Below are 21,646 nucleotides of genomic sequence, written 5' to 3' on the forward strand. Positions count from 1 at the left end.
CATCACACTGCACACCAGATAAGCTACAAGAGATTCTGCAGACGCTGGAAATCTTGAGTAAAACACACACACACACACACACACACAATCAATGCTGGGGGAACTCAGCAGGTCAGGCAGCATCTGTGGAGGGGAATGAACAGACAAGGTAAAGCCCAAAGCAATACATCCCCCAGAGTTGCCGTGTGCATATTTATTTATTTATTGACGTACAGCGTGGAGCCGGCCTTCTGGCCCTTCGAGCCCAGCAACCCCCGATTTAACCCCAGCCTCATCACAGGGCGATTTACAATGACCAATTAACCTACTAGTCTGTACGCCTTTGGACTGTGGGAAGAAACCAGAGCACCTGGAGAAAACTCAGGTGGTCACGGGGAGAACGTACAAACTCCTTGCAGACAGCAGTGGGGAATGAGCAAGGACCAGTGGTACTGTAAAGCATTGTGCTAACCTTGACGCTACCATGCCATCCTGGTTGATAGGGTAGTTAAGGAAGTGTATGGTGTGTTGGCCTTCACTTGTCAGCAGATTGAGTTCAAGAGCCACGAGGGAATGTTGCAGCTGTACAACTCTGATTAGAACACACTTGGAATATTGTGTTCAGTTCTGGCGGCCTCATTATAGAAGTTTTCGAAAAGGGTGCAGTGGAGATTTACCAAGGTTAGAGAGCTTGTCTTACAAGGATAGGTTGAGCAAGCGAGGGATTTTCTCTTTGGAGTGAAGGAGGATGAGAGGTAAATTGATAGAAGTTTACAAGATGATGAGAGTGGACCGCCAGAGATTTTTTCCCCAGGGCGGAAGTGGCCAATATGAGAGGGCATCATCTTAAGGGGATTGGAGGAAAGTACAGGGCAGGGGGGATATCAGAGGTAATTTTTTTTAGACAGTGATAGGTGTGGAATGCACTGCCAGGGTGGTGGTAGAGGCAGATACACTGCGGATATTTAAGAAACTCTTAGATGCACACGTAGATGATAGAAAAGTGGAGAGCTAGATTGATCTTAGAGTAGGTTGAAAGGTTACACAACGTGGGGGGCCAGGGGGCCTGTACAGTACTGTCATTTTCTTTGTTTTATGTTTCATGCTGAGATCTCCACCATTTTGTGTGTGTTATACCACGGAAGCTGTTTTAAGTTGGTAATGCGATAAATGTTGTTGAGGTCTCCTGAGAAGAACTTCCCAGCTTTTCCTCAGAGTAGTTCCATTAAGCAGAGTAGGGTTGATGTCCTGTGTCACCACTGCTCTCCCTCAACACCACAGCCTTGAGCCTTGTGCTCAAGCCTCTGAACCAGGGACCGAGTGGGTCAGAAACAAGTGGCCTACCCACCTACTTGCACTTTACCATGTCATCACAGAGCATAGAAATAGGAAGGAAAACTAATTTAACATACGGTACTGTGCAAAAGACTTCAGCACATATACAGTATGTAGCTAGAGTGCCGAAGACTTTTGCAGAGTACTGTAGTAATTTTATGCATTGCACTGTACTGCTGCAGCAAAAAAAAGAGACAAATTTCATGACAGATGTGAGTGATGATAAACCTGATTCTGATCTGGGTCTCTATTGTGGACTGAGAGTGGGAAGGGGGCAGCGAGAGGGGAATCATGGTTGGGAAAAGGGGAGGGTACGGGAAGCACCAGAGAGACATTCTGTAATGATCAATAAACCAATTGATTGGGATCAAATGGCCTTGCCTGGTGTCTCAGAACGGGGTGTCTGTATCCATGCCGCACTGCTGCCCCTGACATTCCTTCTCTGCCACCTGTCCTTCACCCCTCCCACAGCACGCCACCCTCACCATTCCCAACAACCTTTGTTCCTGCCAGACTTACAAACTCGCTCTCCACTTCACATTGACAAATACAGTACTGTGCAAAAGTCTTAGGCATCTTAGCTATATCTATGTGCCTCAGACTCTTGCACTGTACTCTATTACAAGTAGAGATAATGATTTGGTTTTATATTTTGGTACTTCAGTCAAAAATAAGATGTTGTTACTTTTCTTGTGTGTTGTAAAGTACTCTGTCGGACAGCATGTAGACATAATATTTTTCACCCAAAGAGTGGTTTCAGTGTGGAAATTGCTGGGTGGGAAGGTGGTGGAGGCTGGTTCTCACAACATTATCTGGATGAGCACTTGAATTGGCGAGGGGTGAGAGACTGGTAAATGAGATTTTTTTTAGATGGTTAACACACAGAAAGTGCTGGAGGAACTCAGCAGGTCAGGCAGCATCTGTGGAGAAGAATAAACAAAGTTTCAGGCTGAGACCCTTCATCTGGACTTGAAAGGAAGGGGGCAGAAGCCAGAATAAGATGGGGAGGGAGAGGGAGGAATCCTCAGACCAAAACATTGACTGTTTCCTCTTTTCCACAGACACTGCCTGACCTGAGTTCCCCTGGCATTTTGTGTGTGTTGCTCTGGATTTCCAGCATCGGCGGAATCTCTTGTGTTTAGTATAACTTGGCAGGTGATAGTTGAAGTCATGTGAGGGGGAAGGTGGGGGAGGAGGTTTGGAAAAGCTAGAAGGGGAGAAGTGGAAGAGGTAAAGGGCTGAAGAAGGAGGAAACTAATAGGAGAGGACAGTGGACCATGGAGGAAAGGGAAGGAGGAGGGGAGCCAGAGGGAGATGATGGACAAAGTGGGTACTTTATTGGTTGGGCCAAGGTACTTGTTTCTGCACTGTCTGTCTCCAAGTCTCTATGACAATAGTTTCCTGGACAAGCTCAGAATTCCAAAGGAAATCTTGATGTGCGTTTGAGGTGGAAACATGGTATGTGATCACAGTCAAGATGAAGGAATCTCTTAGCATGTTAGCCAGTGCATCACTTCAGCTTTCCTGAAGTGATGTTTAGAATTTGAAACAGAATTAAATTACAAGTATTTCTCACTGATGGGCTCAAATTTAGATTCAGATTAAGTTTTATTTATCACATGTACATCGAAGCGTACAGTGAAATGTTTGTGTTAACAACCAACTCAACCTCAGGATGTTCTGGGGGCAGCCTGCAAATGTTGCCACACATTACGGTACCAACATAGCATGCCCACAGTGTTCACCAAAACAACACAGGTCACAACAAGCAACGAAACAACAACAGCAAAACAAGTCCCTTTCCTCCCTCCCACCCACCCACCCAGATGCACAGTCCTCTAGCCCTGGGGTAGGCTGTCTGGTCTCCAGCCTTCAGCGACTCGTGGATTTCAGAACTGTACTTTCAGCTTCTCCAGTAGACTCTCAGAGATTTGTAGACTCAGGGCTCCGGCTATCGAGTGTCAGTTGAACTGAATTAACCTCATGAGACACTAATTGTTACATAAATTTAGGGCTTAACCTGGTGTGGCTTATTTACCAATATTCGCCTCTTTTGCAGAATTTATATGGCAGGAAATTTTCCAAAGCAGAGTTTGACTTGCTGGAATTTGCAGTTGCTTTTATTACTGATGAAATGTTCATGGAGATCCCTAGGGCAGAGATGAAGGCAAATTTGTTCAAGCTGAAAGATTACTGTTTTGACAGACAAAAGAAGTTGCTTCTGGGAGACATATTAACTAAAAACACCATGTTCGGGTAAGTCACAACACTGTCCGTGGAGAAATCTGTCTCACTGAGCTAGGATTGGTCTGTTAATTGGATTTTCATTTGCCGGAATAAAAGGTAATTGTCCATTGTGCCCGACAGTGACAGGAAACCTTTTGTGGGAGGGTTTTAAAGTGGAAAAGCCGTTTCACTGGGGCAGTTGCACTCAGTAGTCTGGGTCCAGAGGTACGGATAACTGTCTCAGACTGGGGTCTTCCTTGGTTGCAGTGGACGACCATGATATCACTTGTCTTGTCCTTGGCTCTCCACGGAGCGTTGCTGAATCGCCTTCCTGGTTGTAGATCTCACTCGCCCAGTCCGCCAGAGCTGACTTCGCCTGCTGGACAGTCATGTCCCAGTAGGCTGCTACCGTTGGTAAATTGGTTTCTAATTGTCTCAGATTCAAAGCTACAATGAAACACTTGGTTTTGCGTGTCATCCATGCAGATAAACAAACCAGGGATAATTTCATCGCATCAGTGCATTGTGGTAGGACAGGGTGATACGAATGCAGAATAAATTGTTACAGAGGAACTGGAGTGCGAGCCTTCTCTCTTCTCCGCTCTCTCATCGGGCAGGAGATATAAAAGTCTGAAAGCACATTCCACCAGGCCCAAGGACAGCTTCTGTCCCACTGTTATCAGATCATTGAGTAATTCACTAGTACGATAAGATGGGCTCTTGACCTCACAGTCTGCCTTGTTATGACCTTTCACCTTACTGTCTTCCTGCACTTCCTCTGTAGCTGTTACACTTTATTCTGCATTGTTATTGTTTTACCTTGTTCTACTGTGATGCACTGTATAATGATTTGATCTGTATGTACAGTATGCATGACCAGCTTTTCACTGTATCTCAGTACATTTGACACTAATACTGTAACTCAATTCCAATATCACTTCCATCCTCTGATTGTCACACAACAGTTTAAGAGACACCTTTGCAGAAATCATAGTTTAATTTGACCTTCATGCAAATGAGAGAATTGCTTTAAATTTGGAATTGTTTACTACTCTCCAATTATATCAGTTGAAACAGTTCTTTCCTTTTCCACAGTGACCCCACCAACTGGACCTCGCTGATCTTGGACAAGGTTGATCGGCTCCTTTTCTTTCTGTCCGTTGAGGATATACAAAAACTTCCAAAGGTACTCTTCCCTAATTACTATCAACCTGTGGTGTAAAGTCTGTGTCAGGCCACATCTGTGGGCTTTGGGCCTCAAATCTGAGGAGGGAGATAAAGACCTGGATTGGGAAATTGGTTCATCATTGTTACATGTATCGAGGTGCGATGAAAATCTTGTCTTGCATACGGGTCAGTTCATTACAGTAGTGCGTTGAGATGGTGCACGGTAGAACAGTGACAGAGTGCAGAATGAAGTGTCACAGTTACAGGGGAAGTAAGACAGTAAGGTGCAAAGCCGTGCTGGGGTAGATTGTAAAGTCAAGAGTCTATTGTACGAAAGAACCATTCTATAGTTTTATAACAGGGAGATAGAAGCTGTGATTGAGCCTGATGAGATTGAGATTAGCCTTATTTGTCACATGTACATCGAAACATGCAGCGAAATGTGTCGTTTGCGCCAACGACCAGCAGAATCCGAGGACGTGCAGGGGACAAGCCTCAAGTGACGCGACGCTTCCGGCAACAACATGACGTGCCCCCCGCTTTACTTGCTTTACCTACTCTCATTCCACGGCTTTGAAATGTGGGAGGAAACCCACGTGGTCGTGGGGAGAGCGTACCAACTCCTTACAGAAAGCGGCAGGAATTGAACCCCTGTCTTCCAGCCGCTGGCACTGTCAAGCATTGTGCTAACTGCTGTGCCAGTGTGCCACTCTATCAGTGGGACGTGCTTTCAGGCTTCTGCTCCTTCTGCCTGTTGGGAGAGGGGAGAAGAGAGGAGAGAATGTCTCGGGTGGATGGGGTTGTTGATTAGGCTGGCCACTTCACTGAGGCATTTTCAAGAAGGGGTTCTCAGGATGGCACAGGCTTGGAGCATTACACAATGCAGACTGGGCAGATGGGACTTGTCCTTCACTGAGCTTGGAGAATTATTGAGGTATATATGATGGGCTGGAGAGGGGGCTGAAGTGGATAATACACACACTAAATGCTGGAGGAATTCAGCAAGTCAGGCAGCACCTGTGGAGAGGAATGAACAGTTGATGTTTCAGGGCGAGACCCTTCATCAGGGCTTGGACTGAAATGCCGATTATTCTCAGAATCAGGTTAATTATTTCCCGCATGTGACATGAAATTTGTTATTGTAGCAGCAGTTCCATGCAATATATAATCTAGCAAAGAGAAAAAAAACTAATAAATAAAATTTTAAAAATAATAATAAACAAGTAAATCAATTACGTATATTGAATAGATTTTAAAAAATGTGCAAAAAACAGAAATATTGTATATTTTTTAATAAGTGAGGTAGTGTCCAAAGATTCAATGTCATTTTAGAAATCGGATGTCAGAGGGGAAGAAGCTGTTCCTGAATTGCAGAGTGTGTGCTGTCAGGCTTCTGTACCTTCTTCCTGATGGTAACAGTGAGAAAAGGGCATGCCCTGGATGCTGGAGGTCCTTAATAATGGATGCTGCCTTTCTGAGACACAGCTCCCTAAAGATACCCTGGATACTTCATAGGCAAGATGGAGCTGACTAAATTTACGACCCTCTGCAGCTTCTTTCAGTCCTGTGCAGTAGCCACCCCACCCCATACCGGACAGTGATGCAGCCTGTCAGAATGGTCTCCACGGTACATCTATAGAACTCCTTTGTAGTTGCTACCCGATTTCTAGGTTCTGCGGAATCTCTCATGTCCATCAGCTGGATGTTGTGTGGATTGGCGAGTATTAGCTATAAGGAGAGGTTGGACAAACACAGTTTGTTTCCTCTGGAACACCAGAGGCCGAGGGGAAACCCAATAGACATTTATAAAATTACAAGGGGAATAGATGGAGTAAGCAGTTAGTTTTTTCTCATGGGAGAAACATCAGATCCTAGAAGACATATCTTTAAAGAGAAGGGGAACGTTTGAAGGAGATGCGTGCAGTAGTATTTTTACACAGCGAGGGGCAGGTGTCTGGAGTGGGCTGCTAGAGATGGTGGTGGAGGCAGGTGCGATCGTGGTTTAAGAGAGTTTTAGGTAGCTAATCTTCCAAGAGGGCCACAGTCTTGTCATAGGGTTTGGAGGCTTGTTGCCTCAATGACCCAGACAGCACTGCTGGCTGGAGTCAGGGCTTTAGGCTTTGGCTGTTGGTAGGGTCACTCATGCCAAACAGGTCAAAGGGTAGAGGCCAGACTAGGAGTGGTCCACCAATCCTCCAGGTTTGGGGGTTCATCTCAGGGCTAACAACCCTGACTGGTCAAACAACATTGTTAGGGAAACAGCAATGAAGAATCCTTCCACACTGAGTGTGACAGTGTTCCGGGACTTGCGTGACTGACAGTAGTGAAAACCAAGAGGAAGCTACCGACACGATGAAGGAAACCGTGAACACCACCAGAGATGGAGGACCTTCATTGCTGCCCTAAACGGCAGAGGTGTAACAGGCAAAAGAAGAGGCAGAGAGGCAGAGAATGGAGTGGTATCGATCACGTGCAGGTAGATGGGTTTGGCATAGGGTCTTGTGCTGTACTGCTCCGTGTTCCATGTGAAGCTGGAAGAGGGGTTGAAGAACTCAGATGTTCCGAGGGGAGTTGGACAGTCCTTGGGAAATGTGAGGAATATATGTAATCCAGAAAGATTCAGGTGAGGACAAGTATTACCCCTCAACCAGCAGGTGTTTGAACCAGAGAGGATAACTTCACTCAACCCAACACTGAGCTGTTCCCACAACCTACAGATTCACTTTCAAGGAGCCTTCATCTCAAGTTCTTGATACTTATTGATTACTTATTTATTATTATTATTTCTTCTTTTCTTTGTCTTTACACGGTTTGCTGTCTTTTGCATGTTGGTTGTTTGTCCATTCTGTTGGCCCTGGACTTTCATTGATTCTATTGCGTTTCTTTGTATTTACTGTGAATGCCCACAAGGAAATCAATCTCAAGGTTGTATATGGTGACAGATACGTACTTTGATAATAAATTTGCTTAGAACTTTGAAGCATCCAGAGCAAAGATTAATCGATCCCAGCAAACATTCCCGATCAAACTGATGAAAAACTACAAAAATCCCAGTCTGTCTCTGTTCTTTCAGGATGTTTTGGTCTTGGAGAGGATCGAGATATTGTTTCACAGCCAGAAGCAGTGGGAGGGAAGTGTCTTCGGTTCCACCTGTCAGCGAGCAATGGAACCTTCTGACCACGAGGACCTTTTTAGAAAACAACGGATACTCTTACAGACTGCAGTCGGACTGCTCAATCCTAGGCGGCGGCGGCAGACCACAAACGGTGAGGACAGGTGACTGTGCCACAGGCCACTTGCACCTTTAGACAAAGGATGCAGACACTCTGTAGCCGGGTCTGTAAAATCTCTTCCACTCCTGCCTCCTTAAAGGCCACCTTTAATATCTCCTGGCACTTCTCTCTGCACATTTCTCCCTCCTGGCACCTGTCCCTGCAAGCAGCCCAAGTCTACACCTGCCCCTACACCTGCCCCTTCACCTGCCCGTTCAAAACCACAAACAATCCTTCCAGTGAGGCAACACTTCACCTGCAGGTCTGCTGTATCTGGTGCTCCTGATGCAGCCTCCTCTACATCGGTGAGACCCATTGTGAATTGGGGGACCGAGTTGTCCAGCGCTTCTACTCCATCTGCCAAAAGCAGAACTTCCCGGTGGCCAAACATTTTAGTTCCAATTCCTATTCCCTTCCCAATATGTCGGGCCAGGGCTCCCTCTTGTGCCAAGACGAGGCCACTCTCTGGGTGGAAAAGTAACACCTTGTACTCCATCTGGCTAGCCCCCCGATGGAATGAATATTTATTTCTCCTGATTTATAAAAGAAATTCCCTTTGTCTCCCCTCTTCTTCTATTTCCCTACAAAGGCCTCTTACTTCTTCTCACCTTCCTATCACCTCTCCCTGGTGCCCCTCCTCCCTCCTTTCTTCCTATGGTCCATTCTCCTCTCCTCTCCAGCCTTTACCATCCCCACCCTCCTGGCTTCACCTATCACCTTCTAGCTATCCTCCTTCCGCTCCTCACTTTTTTATTCTGCTGTCTTTCCTCTTCCTTCCTTTCCAGACCTGAAGAGGGGTTTTGGCCTGAAACGTTGACTGTTTATTCTGCTCCATAGGTGCTACCTGACCTGCCGAGTTCCAGAAACATTTTGTGTGTGTTGCTCTGGTATCTCTGTTTTGGTCATAGCCTAATCTTCCTTTTTTTGTGGCCTTTGTGTCCATTTTACTAGAGATAAATTGTACGGAACACCTTTATACTGTGTTAACATTTCTGATGTGTTGTAGCTTGTGTTATATCTTTGTATTGGGATTTAACCTTAATGCAAAGTGTTTACCTGTTTCTGCCTGCTGGGTGATGTTTAAAGAGATTAGAGATTAGCTTTATTTGTCACCTGTACATCGAAACAACCAGCCCATGAGGGGAAATCAGAGCACTGGGAACAAACCCCCACGCGCACGCAGTGATGGGGAGAACTGGTGGGGATTGAACCCCGACTGCTGCTGCTGTAAAATGCTACGATAGCTTCTACTCTACCGGTTCACACTTACCCGTTCCATGGTCTGCTTCCAAGGCCTGAATGGAGAATGGTAAGAGAATGGAAGCTGAGCTTCTTGACCTGGAGATCTTTCTCGAGTGATGGAAACACAGAGACGTTCAGGTAAAGGCACTTGGCACGAGGAATGTACTGATTCCACTTGTTTTGTGTTAGGTCCCGTCCTGACCTGCAACATTATCCGCACTACCCTCCCCTCGGCGTGGCCCGTCGATTCGTTGACTGGCATGGCCGACGATGACTTCATCAACTGCTTGGAGATGATTGGTCAAGACCCTCACTTTCAGCCATTCGAACTACTTTGGCTGCTGGAGAGAGTTAAACAGGTACCGATATTCCACAACCCTGAGGAGGCAGGGCCACGGGGTGTACAAGTTGTTGCATCTACAAGGATGCTTCACAAGTATGTGAGGGAGAAGCGAATAGATCCGAGGCTCCCAACCTTTTCTATGCCACGGACCAATACCATTGAACAAGGGGTCCATAGTGGGAACCCCTGGAATAGCTGAATGAGGTGAGATTGGGTGGGATGGGATGTGTGTGCAACATGAATGCCAGCATGAAATTGATGGGCTGAATGGCCTGTTTCTGTCCTGCTTATCCTATATCCCATTTCTTCCATTGTGGGCCAGAGCTGGGGAGTAGGATAACCTAAGTGGCTCTACATTTAGCCAAGCATAGATACAATGGTAGAATGGCCTCCTCAAATAAGTTACAATGATAGATCCTTAATGAGAGGAACTCAACCTATTTTACTGAGCTAGTACTTACTGAATGCTTCTCACTCTTGTACAGTATATGGATTCCAGTTAATTGGGACGCAGTATACGGAACCAGTACAAGTTGGCCCAATTAAGTGGCTGCCCCAATTAGCCAAAGTTTCATGGAAATAGTTAAAAAGGTATTTAAAAAAGACATTAAGTAACAAATTATGTATTTAAATGAAACGTAGAACAAATTAGAACACTATCAATACTACTGCAGTACTATTAAACTGTGTATTGGTTCCTAGTAGTTATTGACAGAGGATCCAGTGTACGCAGTGAACAAAATCACTGCAGACTCCTAGTGAAGATAATGAACTGCCTTCGTACAATGCTATCGATGATTGTATCCTCCAAATCTTCATTTTCATTGCAACATTTAAGATGATTGTTGATACCTTTAAATTCATCATAGTTCCTAACTTGTTGAGATAGTGAAATCATTTCATTTTCATTCCCGGCTGTTTCCGGTGAGCAGAGTAGTTCTGAATTGTCTTACTGCTTATTTCTCGCTAACTATCAGTGACAAAAAGTCACTGCTTTTTGAACACGAACACATACAACTGATGCTATTTAAAAACGGTTCACTCAAAGTCCGGTGTAGTGTCTAACGGTGACACAAGTGCACACAACTGACGCTAGTTAGAAGCTGTTTGGCAGCAGTCTCCTGTCCCAATTAAGTGGCAGAGTGTCTGAAATAAATAAAGGGAATCCCAGCAATTTTCTCAAAGTCAGTTTTTGTTCTTTGAGAGTTGTTCCCAATAAGTGTCTGCTCCAATTAACCGTACCCACATAACTGTATATAATTGGTTTCATTGTGTCTTACTGATTGTTTATACATGTTGCAGGAATGAAATGAAAATATATTGTGGAAAAGAATTAGGAAGAAGTTGCCAGGATTTGAGTTACAGAGTTTGAGCAGGCTAGGACTTTAGTCACTGGAGTGTAGAAGGAAGGGGTGTGATTTTATAGAAGTGTATTAAATCACGAGGGCATCAATATTGTGAATAGGCACAAGTTTTTTTCTCAGTGTTGGGAGAATCAAGAACTAGCCGGCATTGGTTTAGGGTGGGGGGGGGGGAAATTTATGGGAACTTGAGGAGGGGCAACTTTTTTACCTGGAGGTCGGTATATGGAATGAGCCGTTGTAAGAAATGGTTGAGGCAGATATATAAAAATACTTAAAAGACGGGTACCCAGATAGGAACAGTTTAAAGTATAAGGGCTAAACACAGGCAAATAGGACCAGCTTAGATGGGAATCTGGTTAGTATGGACTGGTTGGGGCAAAGGGCCTATTTCCTTGCTGTTTAATTCTATGATGCTAAACGGGTAGAGTTCTCTGTGGCAGCAGTCAAACAGAAATTTTAAGTGTTGGTTCTTGAATACAAACTTGGTAACATGTACACAAGAGATTCTGTGGACGCTGGAAATCCAAGCAAGACACACAAAATGCTGGAGGAACTCAGCAGGTCAGGCAGCGTCTATGGAGGGGAATAACTAGCTGATACTTTGGGCTGAGACCCTTCATCGGTATTGGAAGGGAAGGGGGAAGAAGCCAGAATAAAAAGGTGGGGGGAAGAGGGAAGGTGTACAAGCTAGAAGGTGATAGGTGAGACCAGGTGAGGGGGAAGGTGGCTGGGTGGGGGTGGGAAATGAAGTAAGAAGCTGAGAGGTGATAGGTGGAAGAGATAAAGGGCTGATGAAGAAAGAATCTGATAGGACAAGATAGTGGAGCTTGTAGTTCTTGAATGCATCCCTGGTAACATGTGCGTTCTTTGTAGCCTGTGGCTTTTGTTACACCACCATCACACAATAAATCTGCTCTGTCAGATCTACAGACCTGTATCAGTGATGCCGCCTCAGGTGATCGAACAGCTAGGACGGATAGCCACCCAGTTCCCAGAGAAGGACTTGATGAGGCTGGACCTGTCTGATCTGGGTGCTGTGGCAGCCCTGGGTAAAACTGCAGAGTGGACCAACAGAAAGGTGCCTTTCTCAGACTGATTGATACCATTGTGAGTCTCTGTATCGAGAAGCTAAGTGTGCATTTGCACGTGTTGGAATGGATCAGGATGTGTGTGCACGTCTAGATGGGATCAGAATGTCTGTGCACGTCTGGGCTAGATGAGGCTGGATCAGGATGTGTGTGCACGTCTGGACTGGATCAGAATGTGTGTGCACGTCTAGACAGGATCAGGATGTGTGCACACATCTGGGCTGGATCGGGGTGTGTGTGCACGTCTGGACTGGATCAGGATGTGTGTGCACATCTAGACAGGATCACGATGTCGGTGTGCACGTCTGGGCTGGATCAGGGTGTGTGTGCACGTCTGGGCTGGATCAGGATGTGTGTGCACATCTAGACGGGATCAGGATGTGTGTGCACGTCTGGGCTGGATCAGGATGTGTGTGCACGTCTAGACTGGATCAGGATGTGTGTGCACGTCTAGACTGGATCAGAATCTGTGTGCACGTCTAGACAGGATCAGGATGTGTGTGCACATCTAGACTGGATCAGGATGTGTGTGCACGTCTAGACTGGATCAGGATCTGTGTGCACGTCTAGACTGGATCAGGATCTGTGTGCACGTCTGGGCTGGATCAGGGTGTGTGTGCAAGTCTGGGCTGGATCAGGATGTGTGTGCACGTCTGGGCTGGATCAGGCTCCTTCACTTAAACCACAATTTCCCTGGTACCTTACCTGTGTTGGAATCTGATGCTTTCAATCCAAGGTTCTTTTGAAAGAGGCATAAAACCTGTTGCTTCATGATCATTTTATTAAGCACTGAAAGATCGAAGAGAATTGGAAAGGCAGAGTTGCAAAAGTCTACTAGCTAAAAACGAAGAACAGGAAAACAGACTAAAGGTGGTGGGCAATGTGTTCTGCCCTCCTCATGCCCCATAGATAAGAGACATTCCATTCAAATTTGTAGATGAGAGTTAACCAGTCAGACGGCCCCTATTCAAATAATGTGATACCAAGGAACTTCCCAGAATCATACAGAACTGTAACCTCTAGGGACTCACTGAACAACTGCATATACATACTGTGAGCACTAGGAAACATACTAAACAGTTACATGTATGTGGGTAGTTAGATAAAGTACAAACAGGCATTAAAGTTAAGCTGCAAAGATAATGATGATTATACAGTATAATCCAACACCAGGTTATATCAATGAGTTACTGAACTGATTCGCAATCTCAAGTACTTAACCTGGTTATGTCAATGAGTTACTGAACTGATTCAGAATCTCAAGTACTTTACCTGGTTATGTCGATGGGTTACTGAACTGAATGGGAATCAGTGGAGAATTGAGGTGACCCTGGACTTGGCTGTTTGCTGATATCATGAAAGATCCTTGCCAAGCTGAGGAGCTACATCCAGAATTAATCCCTGGGTCTTGATATGCCTCCACAACCCTCATCCCACCCTCCTTGATTAAAATACTCTTTGATCTGGAATGTAGTACCTTGAAGGAGATTTTCAAAAGGAAATTGGATAAAGTTATGCTGAGATTTTCAGCACCATGAGGCGGATGAGGTTATTAGGATAGTGTTGTATATTAGTACCTTATATCATTACATTAGGACTTGACTGTATATTAGCACATATTACACTATATTAGGGCATATTAGCACTGTATAAGAGGATATTAGGATATACTAGGACATTAGCACAGTATATTAGCATATTAGGATATATTAGGACTATATTTACATACTAGGACATATTTACATTGTATATCAGCATTGTAGACAGCACTCTAAAGGAATCTATCTCTCAGCATTACACCCACAAGGATGGAATTGGGCGCTGCAGGCTCATTGGGCCAGAAGTGCCTGTTACTGTGCTTATCTCTAAAATAACAATCATTGTACTTATTTGCTTTTAACTTCACAATGAGGTTTAAATCACAGAAAGAGTATGGATAGAAAAATGACTCCAAACCTTGAATTTGTCATTGTAATAAATGGGGAGAGTTTTGCCCTTCTACACGATTTAATCTTGAGCTTGCACTAAAGGACAGTTTAATTTTTGTTGCAGCTCTCTGTGTTGTTTACAACCTTCCTGCATGTGAACAGGCTCAGGGTGGATGAGCTGGATTCGGCCAGTCTGGTTGCTCTGGGACACATCATTTGTGGCATCAAACCAGCTGACATGTCTGCGATAAACCCAATGCAGTTCAGGTAGGCAACGTCAGACTTTACCTGGATCAACATAAAAGGCCAGTCTTGTAGCTGAGAAGTCCAGGATTGTCCTGGTCTATGAACGGCATGAGTTCATTTGAGGGATCGCTTGAATAGTGTTGTGAGCAGCTTTGGGCCCGTATTGTAAGAAAGGATGTCTTGGCATTGGAGAGGGTTTAGAGAAGGTTCACAACAATGATTCTAGGATTGAAAGGGTTAACATATGAGGAGCATTTGATAGATCTGGGCCTGTATTCAGGAGAATGAGGAGAGCTCTCATTGAAACCTATCGAATATTGGAAGGCCCAGGTAGAGTAGATGTGGAGAGGATGTTTCTTGTAACGGGGGAGTCGAGGACTGGAGGGCACAGCTTCAGGACAGAAGGACATCCCTTTGGAACAGGGGTGAGGAGGAACTTCTTCAGCCAGGAATCCATTGCCACAAACGGCTGTGGAGGTCAGTCATTGGGTATCTCTAAAGCAAAGGTTAATAAATTCTTGATTAGTCAGGGCGTCAAAGGTTATGGGCAGAAGGCAGGAGACCGGGGTTGAGAGAGATGATAGATAAGCCATGATCGCATGATGGAGCAGACTTGATGGGCCAAATAGTGCATTGAGATGGTAGAAGGAAAAACAATGGGAGGAGGTGGAATAAAGTGTAACAGGGGAGTGTAGTGCAGGCAGACAGTAAGGAGTCAGGCCATAATGACGTAGATTGTGAGCGCAGGAGCCCAATTTATCATCCTACGGAACCATTTGATAGTCTTAAAACAGCAGGACAGAGCTGTTTTTTGAGCCCAGTTTACGCGCTTTTAGGCTTTTGTATCTTCTGCCCAGTCGGTGGGGGAGAAGCGAGAATGTCTGGGGTGATGGTGTTGGACTATGTTGGCTTTTCCTATTGAGTCCACGGGGCTGAGTCCGTGGAGGGGGGGGGCACTGGCCGTGTCCGTGGAGGGGGGGGGCACTGGCCGTGTCAGTGGAGGGGCGGGGCACTGGCCAGGTCCGTGGAGGGGGGGGGGCCACTGGCCAGGTCCGTGGAGGGGAGGTGCACTGGCCGTGTCCGTGGAAGAGAGGGGCACTGGCCGGGTCCGTGGGGGGGAGGGGCACTGGCCAGGTCCGTGGGGTGGGGGAGACACTGGCCGGGTCTGGGGAGGGGAGGTGCACTGGCCGTGTCCGTGGAGGGGAGGGGCACTGGCCAGGTCTGTGGGGGAGGGGCATTGGCCGGGTCCGTGGAGGTGGTGGTGGTGGGGGGGGGACACTGGCTGGATCCGTGGAGGGGAGGCACTGGCCGGGTCTGGGGAGGGGAGGTGCACTGGCCGTGTCCGTGGAGGGGAGGGGCACTGGCCAGGTCTGTGGGGGAGGGGCACTGGCCGGGTCCGTGGAGGTGTGGGGGGGGGACACTGGCCGGGTCTGTGGAGGGGAGGGGCACTGGCCAGGTCTGTGGGGGAGGGGCACTGGCCGGGTCCGTGGAGGTGGGGAGGGGAGGGGCACTGGCCAGGTCTGTGGGGGAGGGGCACTGGCCGGGTCCGTGGAGGTGGGGGGGGGGGACACTGGCCGGGTTTGGGGAGGGGAGGCTGGTTTCTGTGATGGGCTGAGCTGTGTCCACAACTCTCCGCAGTTTCTTGCAATCAGAGGGAGAACATTTACCATATATACAATCAAATGAAACAACAACCCCTCCAGGCCACGGTGCACTCACAAGACATACGTCTCACACGGTACATAAACTAAAGTATTTCCACAACTAAGTCAATAAAATATAACTCAGAGTGCATGTAGTGCGCAGCACAGGTAAACAGCAAACAGCTGGCTATCCTAGTGAGCAGACCTCGGTGGTGGCAGGGTATTCATTAGTCTCCCAGCCTGAGGGAAGAAGCTGTTACCCAGTCTGACAGTCCGAGTCCTGATGCCTCTGTACCTCCTTCCTGAGGGTACTGGGTCAAAGAGGTTGTGGGGTGGGTGGTCAGGATCCTCAACAATGCATCGGGTCCTTCGTCTACAACACTCCGTGAAATGTCACAAATAGGGGGTAGCAGCGGTTTTTACTGTCCGCTGTGGGGTCTTGCGGCCTAATGCCTTGCAGCTTCCGTACCACACAGTGACGCATCCAGACAGATGTTGAAGTTCTCAATCCCTGGACCTCAACACCATTGCAGTAAACGTTAATATTGGTGAGAACAGGAGTGGTGGGAGGCAGCTCACATGGGAACATTAAACACCAACTGAATAGTCAGTATCTTCTGTATAACTGCTGTTGAGCATTGGTAATGAGACGTTATACTCGTGTGTATCTGGAACTATATATCCTCCCTGTTCCACAGTATAATTTTTCGCTTGTTAACTTCTTGAATATCCTTTTTGGATGTCCCTTCTGAATTGTGAACCTGGTGCACTGTAAAATCTCAGTATGGCCGTTCTGTGGATCGGGAGTTTGAGTCTGCCATGTGATGAGTCCCAGCTACGCAGCCTGGCCGGCCTTGTTGTTCACCCAGAGACATTCGGAGACGTCAGCCTGTGGGGCGCTGAAGAGTTCATCGAAGTTGGTTCCATTGCGGGTAAGCAATTTCCAGATCAGTGTGTAAGAGTGGCCCTTGGTTAATGCTCCTTGTTATTTGAGGAGTTTCATTATATTTGGGGAACAGATTATCTTGTGAGAAAAGAAACAAACTGCTGGAGGAAGTCTATGTTGAGCGGGGTCTGTGGGAGGGGGAAGGGATGGCCAGTTTCAGATTCTGATTTACTCATTTATTTATCACATGGACATCAAAACATACAGTGAAGTGTGCGTTTGTGTTAACAACCGACACAGCCTAAGGATGTGCTGGGGGCGGCCCATGAGTGTTGCCACACATTGTGGTGCCAACGTAGCGTGCCCACAGTGTTCAGCAGAGCAACACAAGCAACAACAATAGCAAAGCGAGCTCCTCTCCCACCCACTCAGAGACAGGTCTCAAACCCCAGGACAGGCCACCTTTGGATCTCCGACGTCCATTCCATGGCCCCAGACTCTCAGACATTGGGACTTTATTCTCCAGTCCCTGGCCTGGACTCTCAGCCTCACAGACCTCTGTCCTTTGGACACACTGAACCAGGGCTTTGTCCTTCGGACTCGCCGGCTTCGGCCTTTGGTCTTCGGACTTCAACATCCAGACTCAGCAATCCCTGAACTTTGACCTCCAGATTATGGGTTGATTTCCTGTTGCTCTGTCCCTGGCACCGTGTTGTGTGAAACTTGGCTGCTACACATGGGAAGATCACATGAGTAAATGAGATGGTGAAAGGTGATATCACTGAAAGTTCTCTCCATTATAGGGTGTGTACCCTCCTGGCTGGAACACACCTCAATCCATTAGTTTAACTATAAGCCCTTCGTATCTATTCTGCAAGTTAACTTGATCTCGGCTGATCTGCAATTTAATTCCATTACGGGGCTTGTCCATCTCACTCTGACACAATTACTGACTGATGTCAGGAAGTTGGTTCTTTCTCAGTAGCAGTACAGTACAATACATAAAAATTATCCATTGCATTATGTGCTGTGCCGTATGACATCATCGTTATGTGCCGTGTCGTATGACGTCATCATTGTGTGCCATGTTGTATGACGTGTGGGCGACCACGATCACCATGATTGTTCTTGGCAAATTTTTCTACAGGGAGCCTTTTCTGGCTGGCTGCTGGTGACTAGTGGTGTACCGCAGGGGTCTGTGTTGGGACCAATTCTTTTTACGTTATATGTCAATGATTTGGATGATGGAATTGATGGCTTTGTTGCAAGGTGTGTAGACGATATGAAAATACATGGAGGGGCAGGTAGATTTGAGGAAGTAGAGAGGCTACAGAAGGGCTTAGACAGATTCTGAAAATGGGCAAAGAAATGGCGGATGAGATACAGTGTTGGGAAGTGTATGGTCATGCACTTTGGTAGAAGTAAAGGAAGGAATTTTCTAAATGGAGACCAAATACAAAAAACTGAGGTGCAAAGGGACTTGGGGGTCCTCTTGCTGGATTCCCTAAGGGTTAATTTGCAGGTTTGGTCTGTGGTGAAGAAGGCAAATGCAATGTTACCATTCATTTCAGGAGGACTAGAATATAAAAGCAAGGATGTAATGTTGAAACTTTCTAAGGCATTGGTGAGGCCTCACTTGCAGTATTGTGAGCAGGTCTGGGCCCCTTATCTTAGAAGGATGTGCTGAAACTGGAGAGGGTTCAAAGGAGGTTCACAGTAATGATTCCAGGATTGAATGGCTTGTCGTATGAAGAGAATTTGATGGCTCTGGGCCTGTATTCACTAGAATTCAGAAGAATGAGAGGTGACCTCATTGAAACCTATCAAATGGTGAAAGGCCTTGATAGAGTGGATATGGAGAGGATGTTTCCTGTGGTGGGAGAGTCTAAGATCAGAGGACACAACCTCAGAACAGAGGGGCGTCCTTTTAGAATGGAAATGAGGAACTTCTTTAGTCAAAGGGTGGTGAATCTGTGGAATTCATTCCCACAGGCAGCTTTGGGGGCCAAGTTTTTATGTATACGTAAAGCAGAGGTTAATAGATTTTTGATTAGTCAGGGCATGAGAGATACGGGGAGAAGGCAGGAGATTGGGACTGAGAGGAAAATTGGATCAGCCATGATGAAATGGCAGAGCAGACTCGATGGGCCAAATGGCCTAATTCTGCTCCTATGTCTTATGGTCTTATTACAGAATGTCTCTCTGGTGCTTCCTGCTCCCTCCCCTCTCCCTTCCCCTTTTCCCAACCATCATTCCCCTCTCCCTGCCCCCTTCCCACTCTCAGTCCTCAACAGAGACCCAGAGCAGAATCACGTTTATCATCACTCACATAGCTATTGAAATTTGTTTTTTTTGAGGTCGCAGTACAGTGTAATACATAAAATTACTACAGTAGTGCAAAGGTCTTAGGTGCTCTCTCTCTTATATGTGTGTGTGTACAAATAAAACTTTTGCACAGTACTGTATATGTACTTTTATGACTTAAATGACTTTGACTTTGCCAGAGTTTAAGAGAGTACAGATCTGGTTGGGAGATATCAAAGGGGATGATGTATATTTTATTGTTTTATAATTAATGTACATGTGGAAGTTTATTTAGTATTTAGTTTTCATTCTTTCTGTGTAATCCGAATAGCTGGTCTTCCAGACATGGTTCTGTCATCGCTGGTTAAAGAGCAGGTTGAAGGCCTCACACCGAATGCCATTGCAGCCCTTCCGCCAAAGAAACTCTCAGTAAGTGTACAACGTGATCGCAGCACTTCCAGCCAGATGTGTCTCACTCAGCAGCTCAACCCTGTCAACGAAGGGCTCAGACGTCAATCTAGCATCCAGCCATTTTAAACCCACTTCTCGATCCCACGTTGTAATGGCTGTCCTCGACTGCCAGATTGAGGGTCGACACAGATTAGATTGTATTCTGACCTGATGGCATGGACATTGATTTACCTGCCTACAGGTAGCCACTCCCCTCTGTCCCCATCACCCATCCCTTTCCCCATCACCTATTCCTTTCCCCTCAGCCACCATCTGCCCATTACCCACTTATTCCTCCCTCTGGTTCCTCTCCCCACCTCCCCTTTATTCTGTGGTCCGGTGCCCTCTCCTATCAGATTCCACCTTCTTCAACCCTTTGTCAAATCCACCTATTAGCTCCCAGCTTCTTACATCATTGCCACTCTCCCCCGTTCCCTCACCCTGCCCCTCGCCTCGATCCTCCTATCACCTTCCAGCTCTTGCTCCATTCTTTCCCTCCACCTTTTTATTCTTCAACCTCCTTTCTTCCCAGTCCAGATGAAATGCCGCAACCCAAAACGCTGGCTATCCATTTCCCTCCACAGATGCTGCCTGTCCTGCTGAGTTCCTCCAGCACCTTGTGTGTTTCTCAAGCATAGCATCATTTTTCTTCCTCCCACTTATTGTGGTTAGCACAACGCCCTCCAGTAACAGCGACCCGGGTCCATTTCCCGCCACTGCCTGTAAGGAGTTTGTACGTCCTTCCCATGACTGCCTGTGTTTCCTCACACAGTCTGAAGGTGTACAGATTAGTAGGTTAATTGGTCATTGTGAAATGTCCTGTCATTCGGCTGGGGTTAAATCGGGGGTTGCTGGGCATCGTTGCTCGAAGGGCCGGAAGGGACTATTGCACGTTTTATCTCAATAAATAAATAAAATGTATCCCTCCCATTCAGTTTTGAAGATATTAACTATGGGCAAAAAAAAGGAAATGATTAGAATCAGGATCAGGTTTAAGTTGATCAGATGTTGTGAAATTCGTTGTTTTGCGGTAGCAGCACCGTGTAATGCATAAAGAACTTACCGTAAGTTACAATAAGAAATATAATTGGATGGCAGAGACCATTCAGCCTATCTTACTTTGCCTATCTCCAGGGTTCTTGCAGGTTTCCAAGTAAAGGCATCTGTTAGTCTTGTGAGACCGTGGATCTGCGCCTGGAAAGTCTTCACTCTCCAGGGCGCAGGCCTGGGCAAGGTTGATTGGAAGACCAGCAGTTGCCCATGCTGCAAGTCTCCCCTCTCCACGACACCAATATTGTCCAAGGGAAGGGCACTAAGACCCATACAGCTTGGCACCAGTGTCGTCGCAGAGCAATGTGTGATTAAGTGCCTTGCTCAAGGACACAACACGTTGCCTCAGCTGAGGCTCGAACTCACGACCTTCAGGTCGCTAGTCCAATGCCTTAATCACTTGGCCACATGCCCACAACAGGTTTCCAAAACGGCATCTTTATTTTCTATCATTTCACCAGTGGTTTGGAGCAAGCTCTCCTTCTGAGTCAGATGTTTCCGAGTTCAAATCCCACTCTCGGGCCCTGTGCACAAAAATTCTGGCTTATCACTTCAGTGATAAGCTGAGGGAGAGCTCTATAATTGGATGTGATATTGTTATGTTAGCCCCACCTCACACTCCTCTGTATAACGCCCTGTCACCTCACTACACTGTAAACACTGTAAACTATTTTTATAATGCTGTTTACATTGTAAATATATGCTGGTATTTATGTATTTATGCACATTTTATTACATATCCATACTTTAACCTCTAACTTTATTATTATATAATTCTTTATAATTGTTGAATATTGTTTTTTGTTGCATGTCACACTCTTGCCAACAGATCACAGCGAATTCCTAACACATGTAAATGCATATGGTGAATAAAGTTAATCCTTGATGTTGAGACGTCGAGCTGAAGCCTTCTCTTTTCTCTGCATCTAAATGAGAGCTTGTGACTCTATTTTGAAATGCAAGGGTTAATTAGTATTTGTTCCTTAAACAGCATCATTAATCTAGTTTCTGCTGTTAGTAGGACACCTGTAGTCATGTTTCTCACATTACAACACTTACTACAGCTCAAAAATAATTTTGTGAGAACTTGTTAAAAAATCACAATTTTCTTCTTTTTTTTAAA

General features: G+C 46.1%; 1 protein-coding gene across 1 annotated transcript in view; it reads left to right on the top strand.

Annotated features, from left to right (window-relative positions):
• The window catches only part of strc1 (stereocilin 1), a 79,664-nt gene that overhangs the window by 53,250 nt on the left and 4,768 nt on the right, over positions 1-21,646 (top strand). Inside the window, exons 16-23 of the mRNA XM_072277870.1 lie at positions 3,374-3,570; positions 4,636-4,726; positions 7,781-7,973; positions 9,411-9,580; positions 11,851-12,006; positions 14,069-14,211; positions 16,617-16,765; positions 19,355-19,452. Coding sequence (XP_072133971.1) covers positions 3,374-3,570; positions 4,636-4,726; positions 7,781-7,973; positions 9,411-9,580; positions 11,851-12,006; positions 14,069-14,211; positions 16,617-16,765; positions 19,355-19,452 — 1,197 coding nt within the window. The remainder of the gene's footprint in view (positions 1-3,373; positions 3,571-4,635; positions 4,727-7,780; positions 7,974-9,410; positions 9,581-11,850; positions 12,007-14,068; positions 14,212-16,616; positions 16,766-19,354; positions 19,453-21,646) is intronic.

Source organism: Mobula birostris, chromosome 14 (genome assembly GCF_030028105.1).
Source record: "Mobula birostris isolate sMobBir1 chromosome 14, sMobBir1.hap1, whole genome shotgun sequence".
In the NCBI taxonomy this organism is placed as follows: domain Eukaryota; kingdom Metazoa; phylum Chordata; class Chondrichthyes; order Myliobatiformes; family Myliobatidae; genus Mobula; species Mobula birostris.